This window comes from Lepidothrix coronata, unplaced genomic scaffold (assembly GCF_001604755.1).
Source record: "Lepidothrix coronata isolate B3197 unplaced genomic scaffold, Lepidothrix_coronata-1.0 Scaffold18, whole genome shotgun sequence".
NCBI classification, from domain to species: domain Eukaryota; kingdom Metazoa; phylum Chordata; class Aves; order Passeriformes; family Pipridae; genus Lepidothrix; species Lepidothrix coronata.
The window spans coordinates 466,967-481,548 of record NW_016690198.1 but is presented as its reverse complement, the minus strand read 5'-3'; the positions used below and the strand labels follow the sequence as shown (position 1 = coordinate 481,548).

Sequence of the window (14,582 nt, the reverse complement as noted above, 5' to 3'; positions counted from 1 at the left end):
CTGTTTAGGAGATAGTGTGCAGATTAATGCAGTCATAAATGCAAGATTGTTACAATAGTTATAGTGTCACTTAAAAGTTAATATCATTGAGAGCTGAGGAACACATTATTGTTAATGGAATTTATGTATGTAACTCCCTGTGCACTGCTTTGAAAATTTACCCATTGAAATACCCCTATACACAATGATTATCAGCAGCTGTGTTTTTGTTGCTTTATTAGGCTATTTCTTTTCAGATTTTAATAATGTGATAGTTCCATTTATTATGTATGCAGGTTGTAGCTAGATTTTAAGTTTAATATTGAACTTTTTATATTTTATTTTCTTCCTCATGTAGCTTTATTGGATGAAATCCCTGACATTGCCTTCTTGTGTCCCTTGTAGAACAATATTGTAGATCTATCTTATATGAAATTGAACCTTATAAATGGGGCAGGGGAATGATATTTAATGTATTGGGAAGGTAATTTATAGTATAATTGATTTTAAAGACCCTTGGTTCCTGCTGAGGGAGAAATCCCCACTGTAATCACTGAAGAAAACAGTCATCAGGTTGCTTTCCAAGGATTCCATCATGACTCTCAGAAGCAGTTTAGCCATGTGGCTCTGTACAGTGAGTAGTAAAGGCTAATTAATCTGAGAGCAGTGCTGTCATAGTGTAGCTATTCTTGAACATCCACAGCGAGCTCACCTCTATTGCAGGGATTTCTGCATCACACTTTACTGTGTCACATGCTTGGATGACTTGAAATAATCGGAATTAGCCATTCAGTTTTTGAGATGTTGTGAATTCAAAATTGTTTAAAATATTTAAGGTGCCATGCTCAATAAAAAAAAAAAAGAAAGAAAGAAAAATAATCACAAAAGTTACATTAAACGTATGGGACTCATTCATACACGTTTTGAGATTTTAAATGCCTCCAGGCTATAACTAAGGAAGTTGGAACATTTTTTTAATCGTTTTAGGAGCTACAGCTTTGGGGAAAATATCACTTTTGAAACTTGCTATAAAATTACAAGTTAGCAGGTATACACAGGTCATTTAGATCTAGCTCAGCCTTTTTTCTCGTGTTTCTTCATTTTTAGAGGTGATGGAAGATCTCTAAAAGTGATAAGATCAAGTCAGATACCTCGCTTCTGAATTTAAGTACTTAGGAGAAGCTCAGGTACTATGATCAAGTGCTTTATAGAATGTGTGTCTTTTCACTCTATGTTGCTTGAAAAATGCTTTAATTAACTTACTAGTTGATTAGTTAGTTAATCTAAATTCTAAGACTAGTTAATTCTAACTAGTCTTAGAATTCATATGGACACCTCTGAACTTCATCACTGGCTATGTGAAATTCTCTGATACCATCTTTTTAATTCCTAGGATCTCTCAAGTGGTCGTGTTGGTTTTCAGAAAATAACTTTACTTGCGAATATAGAAAAAACTGAGTTTCGGTGTTCAAGATACAGGGTATCCACACCAAATTTAACCTTGCTGTTTGAATCACATGCTGATTTTTTGTTAGAATAACATTGAGTAGAATTAGCTCTCTAGTGTTCTGCTCTGCATTTGCTACTTTTTTGATGTCATGAGGCTTGGATGAGATCTGAGCAGACACTTGAGATCCACTGTAGTCTGTCTGTTACCCTCAGTTTTGCAGGATGGTTGCTCAGCTATGTCAGAGTGCTCACTCCTACCTCCTGAAGACCAGCATGCATGGTCCAGCATGCATGGTCCAGCTACAGCCAGCCAAATGGTCTCACAAAATGGACTGCTGTATTCTTCAACAGAAGTAGCTTGTGCTTTAGATCTTAGGAAAATTTCTTCAGCTTCAATCCATTCTGCTAAAATGAAAGACCAAACATAAAAATGAATGCCTCTAGTTTCTCTGATGCTGTATGACTGTATCGGCTGCTTTGGCACCAGCACACAAACAAATTGATAGATATTCAATATTAGTTTTACCTGGGCCACCTTCTTTTTTAGAGTAACCTTGTTTGGGGTGACTTCTGCTGCCTGTCATTTCATTGTTTTGGTGGGAAATCAGCATACCTGAAGAAATTAAGTGCCCTTTAGGTCCCCTTTGTCTCTATGTGACAGGATTATCTGAATGTAGAGTTGTTAATTGCATGAAAGTTTTGAGCTTATTCCTTTGCTTCCTTCTAGTTTTGTGTAGTGACCCATAAAGATTTTTTTTACTTGCTACAAATAAATAATGTACTTTCAAGTTAATTCAAGTAAATTTTTTGTCTTTACCACTTCTTCTCCCTCCTACCCCCTAGAAAGAACTACAGTGTATTTAGCAGAAATCTCAACTACTTTCTCTTCTTTCCTCTTAGCAAAATAATTGTGCTGTCCTTGCTCAAGCAGAAAGACAGTTTTCCAAAAATTAGCTGTTGTTCTATGGTTTTAGTCTGAAAACTGAAATTCCTTAAGGGCTATGCAAGAAAAGCCCTGCTTCCACTAGTGGGCCTTAATGGCCCTAACCAGCCGCTGCAGAGGCCTACACTGCAGCATACCTCATTGTACTGACTTAGGCTATGGCTGCTGCAAGATTCAGCCTCCAGAGCAAATCATCAGTATAAGGAATGATTTTGTATAGCAGTATTTTTGTGATTCTTGTTCTGCAGAAATTGAAGCCTGACCCTGTGTTCAGAAGCTCAGAACCATTTTTTACTCCTCTATGTTTGTTTAGGTCCCAATCTCACCTCTGTTTAGAGCAATATTTAAAAATTGACCCATTGGCACATAGACAAAGGGTATATGGTCCACTTTACCTCTCTGTAGCCTCTGTACTGGCCTTTCTGTCTCTTTTCAGAAATTCTTCTCGCAAAGTAGTTTTTTTAACAGGACGTCAACATGTTGTTAGGAGACACTATGGAAGTCCTGTTGATATTTGCCTATACCCAAAGATCCTGCTGCAGCTATTTCCTTGTACAAGGACTACATGAATTGAAGTCAGACATGCAGAAAAAATCAAATTTAGATGAATGATAGCAAACTGCAAGTGGTTCAGAAAGGAAGTTGTTTTGTATCATGTAACTTTCTCCATGCTCCCTTCTATTCTGCAGGTAGACTGGAGTGCCCTTGCTTCATGGCTGGCTGAGATAAGCTTCATGTGCTTTCAGTCACCCTGTGTGCAGTTCTCTGTGAATTGAATAGGATGCTAACAACAACTTCAGACTGTTTACATCACAGAAGGGTGCTTCTCTTGCCATACAGTATTACCTGAGTAAATGGGTTATGTTAGTTCTCTGACTAACCATAAGTCATGAGCCATTTCCAACTTTTTCCAGAGTAACCATATTCCACTCTGTGAATATGGCTGATTTTCTTCCTAACAGGTTGATGGCACTAAGGTTTGGTTGAACATACATCACAGTCAGTCCCCATGTCTATTTCACATCTGTCCACATGGAGACATGTTCTCTTCATGACGATTTCCTATAAGATTTACAAACCCGTTTTGATATTTTCTCTATGTCATAGCATTATCTGCTTAGCTCCTGGCTGTAACACAGTTTGTAAAGGTTTCTGTCCTGTAAGTTGTCCAATCAGAACAATGTCAGAAAAGATGTGCCTTCTCCTCTGCTAAAAAATGGATTATGATATGCTTGTTCAAGCAGCCTGGTCAGTGGTCTTCAAAGTTAAATGCTGCCATCAGTATTTTAAACCTAACAGTCTGGATGTATATAAGACCTCTCAGTTAAACTTTGGATACCCAGGTGTGTGCACACTATTTGATCATGAAGCACTGACTAAATGAGTTGTCAGTTCTGAGAAACAATAAAACTGAAATATACTTTGAATGATCATTTAAAGTTAAAGTTTTTACTTTTTTCTGAGTTTAGTATTATATTCTAAAAATAGTATTACTGTGGTATACCTTTGTCTTCTAGGTCCACTTCCTTTCAGTCTAATATCATTTGTGGCAATCAAATAATTACAAGGTTTCTGTGTTCCTCAAGAGAGGAGGCAAGAGCATCACAAGGTTTTCAAATTATAGGAGATAGAACTAATGTTTCGTTCATTTTTATGATATGTTTTGTGTTCTTACACCACAGACTCATGCAGTCATTTCATATCAGTTAAACTCAGATTATATTCTCTAGTTTTCAGGTAAGCAGTCAAGATCTCTGAATAGCAGAATGTGGTTTTTTGTAAGTTTAGGACTTAAAATAAGAAATCCAGTGATAAAGATATTATTTACTTGTTATTCAGAGATGAAAGGCACTAACAGAGGCAATTATGCATAACTCTTTTTCCATTCTTTGAAATGTAAGGGACTAGCATGAATACATCTGTTTGGAATTTTGAGGAAATTCAGATGTGGATGCAAAACCCGCATTTTAATCTCTAAGGCTGCAAAACTGGAATAGTAAATTAGGGAATTAGTATTCAGAGCTCAGCTCTGCTTCTTAGATCTATGTCTATTTAGAAGTGATTTGTGAATGCTTAAAAAAATATCTAGGAACTTGAAGAAAAAAGGACGGTACAGAGTATTTCAAATTTGCAAAGGTAAGAGAGATCTGACACATGAAAATACATCTCAATCAATTTCTATTTGTTTTCGTCTTTCAGAGCTTCCCTTTCAAACTACTCTGACTCTCACTGTGACACTTTCTAGATAAACTGTTCTGCTGATGTTACATCTGCAACAGAACTGCATAGGAACATGGTATCAGCTTGCCACAATTTGCATAGAAGTGCAAATCTGTTGCATTTAAAGAAATTGTAAAATTAAAATACTTAAACCCATGTGGTTAGGTAATACTGAATTGGAAACATCTCACAGTCATTTATAGTCTGACTTTGCTCAAATCAGAGTTCCCTGGTTGATGTGACATGATTATATGTTATGATTACATGTGTTAACCTTTCAAAATAAAATGTTCAGTTTCTTCTTTTAAATACCAAATGCTTATAGTTATAATACTTGCTGATATTTGCTCACTGACAGTCTCACTTGTTTTCAAACCCCACATATTTAAAGTTGTGGAGTGTTAGATTGATGTTTCTTTTCACTCAAATGTCATATTCATCAACTGTATTGTGCTAGCAGATTGTTAAACAGACAAGGTGACTTGCAGAGTGACAACTGATGTGATGTCCCAAACCATTAGAATACAGTAATGACGTGTTTTTTTCCTTTTCGGCTTTTGCAACACAGTGGGTTATCTGTAAAACACAGGTGAAAAAGTTTCTGAGTAGATCCACTGCTTGGAAAAATATCCTAGTTAATGAATAACAAAACCTGGAATTCAATTGTAACTACCAAGATAATTAAGTAATGCTGAAGACTTAGGACAGTATTAGGACATGTAACAGTATTTTATAAGGAGAAAAAGATACATTATACTGTAAGAAAAATGAAGTTATGTGATATATTATATTTTTTTACATAATCAATTTTGCAGGATCATTTTTTGGCTTTAATAAATGTTATTTTATTATTTTACTTTAACAGCCTCCCAAGAATACCCCAAAAAAGGAAGGAATTTCTGCTTAACATTGTATCAACTGAAATGTCTTTCTCAACTTATCAAACTCTTCTTATTAATGGAGGAAAAAATTGAAGAGCTCTGTGCAGAAATTCTGTTGCTGCCTTCATTTATGGAGCGGAATAAGAACGTTCAAGGTAATCAATCAAATAATGTATTGATTTACTTTGTGCAAAATATAATTTTTTATGATTTTCAACATTACCTAAATTATGACATCATATTTTGAAAATAACTTTGTTACCATATCCACTGAAGAAATCTTTGTAATACACAGATTTATATTTGAGCACAATGACTTGAGGAAAAGAACTCATAGCTGTATGTAAAGATGTGATGTACTGACTGTAGATAATGAATCATAATGAAAAACTATCAAACACTGTTACTTGACATTTCCTACTGAATTATCTGTAAAATCTTACGCTTCGTATAGGAGGCAACAATACATGGAGTCTGAATTCTTTGAAATTGACTGTTTCTGAACTTATCCTTGAAAGATGCCTTTTTCAAGAGAGAAAAGCACTGACTTGAACAACAGTTTAGTTGATCTTAGTATACATGCAACTAAATGTTTAAGAATATAGTCCTGGTTTAACCTGTACTTCTCATAAACATTTACAAATATGTACTATGTTTACTAATATGCTTATCCCACTGGCTTCAGTGGGTGTTTTATAGAAGTAGGCTCTACATCAGTAAAGTGATCAGGCCTCGTTTGCATTTGCTATAGATTCCAAGTTCACTCTCTTTTTCATCTAATTTTATTCAGGAGAACCTGATATGAAAATGGAGGTGAATAACACCTTTCAGATCGCAGTAAGCTCATAAATGTTCTTCTACTCTACTGCTTCTGCCAGTAGAAAAACTCCAAGTCACCAGAGACCAAGTTGTTTCAAGAGCTTTGATTCTATTGCAGGAAAAGATCAGACCAGAAATGAGTCCAGGCTGCTCAGGCAGAGAGGATAGGTGGAGTCAAATATTTACTTTCTGTGTAGTCAAGCTGCAAGCTGAGGAGAGAGGTGTTTTGGGAATATAGTCTTAGAATACTTAATTGATGAAAATAAAAATATTAAATGAGGCACACATTTTGTTGACGGATTCTTCCTCTGTAATCCTGACATTCTGAAATAAAGAAGTACAGGTTAATCTATGTATTTTTAGACTATATGTCAGAACTCTAATAAAATTTGCATTCAAGTTCCATTTTTGCTATTGGTTTCAGTGTATTTCTCCCTCCTTTAATCTCTCTGTTTTACTAATTCTCAAGAAATGTTAAGCTGTTATACATTATGATTTACGTTTTATGGCCTTGATCCTACAAAGAGGTGTTAGAGTAAACTTCTCATATTGTGGAGTCCTCCTCATGTGTAGGACAGGTACACATTCGGTAAGAGTGATTGTAAGTTTTTTTATTAGTATATTCTGTGATAAAGTGTAAAGAAGTTGAAAAACTCTTGAGTGGGAAATTTATTTGACATTTAAATAACTACACTCTAAGACGTGATCTCCAGTAATTCAGAGAACTTAAAGAACTCAACATTAATAAGAAATAATGTACTTTCCAGGAAGTGTATTTAGGAATTTATCCTACAGGCATTTTTCCAAGCTTAATTACATTCAGAACTGTTTCTCTAAAGTATGTTAAGCCTCCTTCTTTGAGGAATATTCTTTAAGGGTAATTCTGTCTATGACAAGTCAGTTCTTAATTGGTACCTCTACTTAATAAAATCTGAATGGGAAATATTATTAAATCTTATTGGCGGAAGGAGTCTTTGGGTAGAAGCTGCATTCTATAAAGAAAACATAAAATTACTTTTACCCTGAAAAACAAGTGAAGGGAAATATTTTACAGGTGCTTTTAGTGAAGTCTTCAGACATAGCTTTGTATTTAGTGTTGCGGTTCTGATCAGGTGGTTCTATTCACAAAACTTTGCTAAGTTTTATGTTTACAGGTAGTATGCAAAAAGAAGACATGTCGAGCAAAATTTTTAATAAGATGTCTAACTAGAAGAAGGGTTTATTTGTGTTATTTTCACTTCATATTGTCAGAAATCTCAGTTGTAGTGATGAAATGAAAAATTATTTAATGTGGGAGAATGAGAGCTATATTTCCAGTAGTTACAGGCTCTGTTAAGTACCAAAAGGGATTTAAAATTTTCTCTGTTAATGTCCTATATTAGACTGATAATCTTATTTTTGTCACTGATGAAGACTGAGTTTTGATAAGAAGGATAGATTAGAATCCTTGTTTTATTTCATCAGAACACATTATAATATGTGACTAGAAAATATAATTGCCATCTTCTGTACTTATTTAGAAGCCTTATTACCAGAAATCTTGTTTAATTTAACAAAATCTAGAGTGTAGATATGTCCAAAGCAGCTTTAAATTAACTGGAGTACCAGTATCAAGTTTACAGTGCAGCACGGACTTCAGAACCAGCCTAAGAAGCAGAGCAAATTAGCCCAGATTCAACCATGTGCTGCTGGTACTAGACAGTTACCTGTACTCTCAGTGGGTTAAAGCTAGGTTGGGTGTATCCAGTCTACGCTTCAGTCAGTGCAGTGAGGGATATCTGAAGTGTCAGTCCTCTGCAAGTAGTACTGCTGGCAAATTAGGGGAAACTGGCCTGTTCATAAAAGGTAGGTTAATGTCCAAGTGAACTAAAGTTTCCCTAGACATCACATAGATGGGAACCTTGCACTTGCTTTCTTTTTTTTGGTTGCTTTTAGTATTCACAGGAGTCTTTTATCTATATAACTCATGCAGAGATGCAACAAAAATAGCATGTTTTTTCATGTGCTTGTGTCAAGTGTTGCATTTATGTCTATAGCTGTTTCATGGGCAGTTTTAATTGGTTTTTTTTGCTTTATATCCCATAGTACTTCAATCTTGATATTTAGAACATGTGTCAAGTTCCATCAGAAACAAAGTAGTTCTTTGGATGGTTCCTCTTTTTAAATTTTTTTTTGTCCCAAAGATGGCATCTGAGTTTTATCTAAACTAGACAGTTTCTTGGCCCTCATTTTTCCCTAAACCCAGCAATGACAAAGAGCAATGGCTGCATAAATTGGATGTAAGAAGAACACTTAGGGTTTATCACAGAAGAATCAAAGATTTCATATCTTCTGACAGATTGTTTGTACTCTTAGGGGGTCTTAAGAGGGGTCAAATGGCTTCTAAGGGTTGCTTAGCTAGATGGTTAAGGGATTGTATTAGGGAGGCGTATGTAGTTAAGGGTAAAGAGACTCCCAGGGTTTGTAAAGCTCATTACACTAGGACTATAGCTGCTTCTTGGGCGGAGAGGTCGAAGGCTTCCACATTGGAAATTTGCAAGGTGGCCACCTGGGCTTCTCTTCATACTTTTTCATTGCATTATCGCTTGGATGTAGTCTCTTCTGCAGAATCTGCTTTTGGTAGGAGGTTGCTTGTGAACCAAAAAAAGAACAGTGAAGAAAAGAAAGACATGTAGTTCAGAGTTCTAGCTGGCAACAAGACAAGTTTCTTTGCAGTGTGCACAATGGAATCCTATGAAGACCAATTTAGGCGGTTGAAAATAGATATTAGAGGGAAGTACTGCCTACCAGTGTTCTCTGATGGTAACCCCATGGCAGACAATAGCACCAAAGGAAGCAGTGAACCAGAGTGAACTCTGTAGGGAGATGGATGTAGAGAGTTTTTTTAGGTGATACGGATATGTCTCTGAGTTCAGTTTGAGAGTTCTGTATCTGGCATCTTCTGGAATATATTCAGAATCCTCATTTTCACAAATTGTCTTTTATAGATTGCAAAAAAATTCTCTGAATTGCATTTTCTACTCTTCTTTTCACTGTTCTCCATCTAGTTCTTCCTGATTTTATATTTTTGACTTGACTTTACCAGAGCTATCTTAGCTTCTATCCCTCAATGACCAGTATGTACTTGCCAAGTTTTGAGCTTGATTTCAAGTTGCATTTGCGTTATTTAAGCACAATTTTAAAGAAATGTAGTATAAATACACATTTTATCTACTGCTAGTGTATTGTTCAAGTTATGCCTTACATCATTTAAAAGGAGAAAATAATGAAAAGTCCTTGGACAAACAAATGATGATGTGGTTTTGTTCCATCCCTGAACTTTAGCTTGGCATCTGGACAAGACTGCTACTCTGCCTTTCAGAGGAAACGTATCTGTATTTTTCTAACATATATTCTCAGTGTTGCATAACTTTGTTCCACTACAAGCATTAGATTTCATAAAATTAAAGGAGTAACCACCTTCTGTTTTTTCTTGACTAGACATTTAACCCTTTCTTCTGCAGGTATCTGGTCATCCGTCCTGTGATGAGACAGTCTGCTTCTCTATTTACATTCAGTTGAATTCTGAGTTGTTCTGACATACCTAGTACTTGCAGCATCACAGGGGTTATTCTCTTTGAAGTAATCTGGAACATGTTCAGCTGCAGTCAAGGGTTAAGAAGATTTTAGTTTAGAATCCTGCCAAATTGCATTCTCTTCCCATCTTTAAGGTAGATTTGTCTTTCCTCTGGGTTTTCAGAAGCCTCTTGTTGAGAGTTTTAAAAAATCTAAAGTACTAATGTACTTTCATCTGTCTCACTATTTTTTTTTCCATTCCAGTGAGAAAGGTGAACTTTGGACAGATCAGATAACAAGTATCACAAAAGGCTTTTTCTGATGGAGTGCTTTGAAAATACTGTAGGCAAAGTTGTCAAGCCCTTAGATTTATAAGCTTTGCCTCACAGGACTGGAAGGTTTGCAAAGGTCTTTCCTTCACACCGTAAGACGAAATCCTTAATTCTATATTCATTTCTGGAAAGTGTAGTAAAAGTAGTGTGAAATTAAATTTACGAGGTGCATCCTCTTAATAGGTGCATCCTCTTTTATTGCCAAGTTGCAATATTGCAAAAGTTGCAAAGATTGAAGAAAGTTGTGATTTTTTTGCTTTAATCTCAAAGCAAGATGTTCAAGTAGCTTCTTTAAGAAATACATAGCTGCAATGGATCAATCGAAAGTGAAGATGGAATTTACACTAGGATACATTTTATGTATTTGTGTTATGACAGTTTGCTCAGTATAGTACAACAGATAAAAAGTCCGTTATTGAAGATAGAAAGCAGAATGGGTTTTTGATCTATAGCTAGTAAATTTTTTTTCTTTCGTTTGTTTATATTTCTGGGGGAGTGGTATTTCCCACTTCTGCAAGACATATTATTTCCAGTACAGTTTCAATAAAAGTTCTGTCTGAGCCGGCTAAAGTAAGCCACTTTGATGGCACTGATACTTAGCTTATGCACAGGCAGTGAGGTATCATACAAAAGCTTTCCTTGATATTTTACTATTCTATGCTGCATGCAAGATGGCACCACAATTACTCGTCTTATGACCCTAAATGCTATAAAAATAGGAAAGCTGTGCAAGTCTGTAGAAAAAATAATTTAATGGAGCTTCTTATAAGAAATAAAAAAAATATATTAACAGTGTAAGAGGTGTAACTGTAACTCTTCTGTCTTTATAATTACTAAAACAGCAAAATAATGAACTGGAGAAATAATTAAATACATTGTAGGCAAAGGGGACCTTTGCAATTAGATTTGTTTTGAAAAGAAGAATAATCCCAGACAAATTTTAATACACATAAGGAAAGTTGGCTGAAGAGTTTTTGATTTCAAGATTTCTGTATAATCTTGTTATTTACAAGCTGCCTGGCTGGTAAACTCCAGGAAGTGCACAAAGTGTGAGCAGTCTATCAAGTTTGTAGAACGTAAGTTTCAAGAGAGATATAGCAAGAGTTTGTAGTTAATCCAATCTTCCATAATAATCAAGAGAGGTGGAGGTGTAGAATATGCTCTGGAAAGGGAGCGAATCTGAAAGAATGAGAAGTTTTCCTTCAGCCCCCATCTTCTTTCACAACATTCAGTTTTTCTCCTCTCTTTCTGCAAATTCTCTCCTCTAAGCAGCTATATGAGAAGGATCACATACATTTCTGTCTATCTGTGCAAATGGAGTTTGATGTCTGGAATATGGGAGAAGAGAGGAGTCAAAGAATTTGTGTACAAAACTGGCTGCTTAGATAGGGGTGCTTCCCCCATCCCATTGCCTGCCTTCCTGTCTACAGTGGCAGACTAATTTGGGCTGAGTAACAGCTGTACCTCGAATAAAGCTGCAATTCTGTTTCCCAGGAGAGTTTGCTGATTAGGGCAGGACAGTCAGAAAACAAGTGAAGGTACAGGACAGGAAGGGTATAATTTGATATATGTCTCTTGGAAACAATGTTTGAGAGGAAGGTTAGTAGCATCTGAAGTGCGGAGTCTTTATGGGGAGTTTGGCTAAGTGTACAATGATCAATGAAAAGCGTGAAGGGAGCCCTTGCTAGCTGGTGGTTAAATTGAAGAAGATTAAGGCTGACTTTACCCAGAGGAGATCTGGGGAAAGCAAAAATTTGAGAAACCAAAGGAACTCAGTAAAATATGATAGACTTGAACTTGGGGCTTCTTTGAGAAGACCAGAATGGTTTTTGTATGTCTGTGAGCCTAGATGCACATAGATAGTTATGTATGAGTATAAAGCAGGAGTGCCCAAGCTGTTAGTTAGAAAAGGAGGTAGGGCAATCTAATAGAACATGGTAATTCAATAATGAAGGAGCCTTTTAAATGACCAGTGCCGATAGAAGCATAATTTGGCTCTTTGACTCTGATCCTGCAGTTACAAATCTACCATCAGCTAGATACTTATTTTTCTCAGCTATGACTTCTTAACAAGTAAGGAAGCAGTGTCATGAATATGCAAGGACTTTAGGTTAAATGTTAAAGGTTTTCTTTAAATTCTTTATATAAGAAGTTATGGATAGTTGTTCTAAGTAGCGACAGTAATAGTGGAATGTGAATATATAGATATTCACTTGTACTTATAGTTAGAATCTGATGATGTGTGTATATATATGTATATATAAAGGGGAATTGCAATGGGAAAATAAAGGCAAATATAAGATAGAAAGCACAGAACAGAAAAGATGGAAAATGTCACTTAGGTTTTTTTAATTCTAGAGTAATCCTATGTATGTACAAATACTGGAAATTTTATAGAAAATCTCCTTAAAATTTGGCCATGTACTATCAGTAGCTTCAGATCACTGAAGATCTATAAATTTATGCTTAGAACATAATGTTTAACAATGCTTTGGCAGCTCCTGGTTATTTTAAACCTCTTGGTTTTAATTTCACATGAAGTACATTACATTAGAAATATCTGGACCACTGTTGTTTACCAGCTTTGTGCTACAAGACAGATTTTAAAAATACCATATAGTTTGCTTTTATTCTTATATCTCTTTTGAAATACCGACTCAAAGAATTGCAAAATAACTGAGGTTGTAAGGGACATATGGAGATCCAAACAACTCCTGTTCAAGCAGGACCCTTACAGCCAGTTGCTCACCATCATGTCCAGACAGCTTTTGAGTATCTCAAAGGATGGAGCTTTTGAATTTCAGTAAAGCTTTTCATACTCTCTCTCACAGGATCCTTCTGGACAAACTGTCCAGCACACATCATGTAGTAGGTGAGCAATTGGCTCACGAGTCAAGCACAGAGGGTTACAGTGAATGGGGTAACATTAGACTGCTGAGCTGTCACTAGTGGTGTTCCACAGGACTCTATCCTAGGCCCTGTGCTCTTCAACATCTCTATAAATGACTTGGATGCAGGACTGGAGGGGATACCAAGCAAGTTTGCAGATGACACAAAACTCGGTGGAGCTGTTCACTCCCTCAAAGGCGCAGAGGCCCTGCAGAGAGACCTCAACAAATGAGAGGACTGGGCAATCACCAGCCATATGAAGTTCAGCAAGCGAAAGTGGCTGATTCTGCGCCTGGGATGGGGCAACTCTGGATGTACAGACAGACTCGGGAATGAGATATGGAAAAGCAGTGCCAAGGAAAGTGACCTGGGAGTTCCTGGTCAGTGGCCAGTTGAATATGAGTCAGCAGTGCCCTGGCAGCCAGGAGGGCCAACCGTGTCCTGGGGGGCATCAGGGAAAGCATCACCAGCGAGGCGAGGGAGGGGATTGTCCCGCTCTGCTCTGCACTGGTGAGGCCTCACCTTGAATATTATGGCAGGTTTGGGCACCACAATATAAGAAAGATATTAAGCTGTTAGAGAGTGTCCAATGAAGAGCGATGAAGATGGTGAAGAGCCTTGAAGGGAAGCCGTCTGAGGAGCGGCTGAAGTCATTTGGTGTGTTCACCTGGAGAAGAGGAGACTGAGGGGAGACCTCAATTGCAGTCTACAACTTCCTCGTGAGGTGAAAAAGAGGAGAGATCTCTTCTCTGTGGTGACCAGTGACAGGACCTGAGGGAATGGCCTGAAGTTGTGTCAGGGGAGGTGTAGGTTAGATCTTAGGAAGAGGTTCTTCATCCAGAAGGTGGTTGGATGGTAGAATAAGCTCTCTAGGGCAGTGGTCACAGCACCAAGTCTGCCAGAGTTCAAGAAGCATTTGGATGATATTCCCAGGCACATGGTGTGGCTCTTGGGTATGGTTCTTTGCAGGGCTAAAAGTTGGACTCGATGATCCTTGATGGTCTTTCAAACTCAGCATATTGTGTGATTCTCTACAGCTGGGAGGCCTCCAGCATATATTGATGCCTGGATTTGCTCTTTCCCAGGTGCGTGAGTTTGCACATACCTCTGGATGGCACCAAGACCCTCTGCCAGCCAGTTTGATGTCAGCTGCAAACTTGCTGAGGGTACACTCTGGCCTATCATGCAGATCATTAATGAAGGTGTTAAACAGGATTGGACCTAGTGTTGATCCCTGAGATAGATCGCTTATTATTAGCCGCAATCTGGAGTTTGTGCCACAGATCACCATGTTTGGTGGCATAGCTATTCAGCCAGTTTTCGACTCACCTCACTGACTGTTTATCCAGCCCACATATCAAGAGCTTGTCTACAGCTTGTTTTATAACAGGATCTTATGGGAGACAGTGTCAAAGGCTTTACTAAAGTCCAGGTAGACAATATCCACTACTCTCTCCTCATCTACCAGGCCAGTTATTTCTTCATAAATGTTTATCAAGTTGGTCAAGCATGACT

At 37.1% G+C, this 14,582-nt stretch overlaps 1 protein-coding gene across 12 annotated transcripts in view; it reads left to right on the top strand.

The window, feature by feature from the left end:
* The window catches only part of KIAA0825 (KIAA0825 ortholog), a 251,553-nt gene that overhangs the window by 69,754 nt on the left and 167,217 nt on the right, over positions 1-14,582 (top strand). For all 12 annotated transcript variants that reach the window (XM_017807305.1, XM_017807304.1, XM_017807297.1 and 9 more), the window contains one exon: positions 5,457-5,627. In XM_017807305.1, coding sequence (XP_017662794.1) covers positions 5,457-5,627 — 171 coding nt within the window. The remainder of the gene's footprint in view (positions 1-5,456; positions 5,628-14,582) is intronic.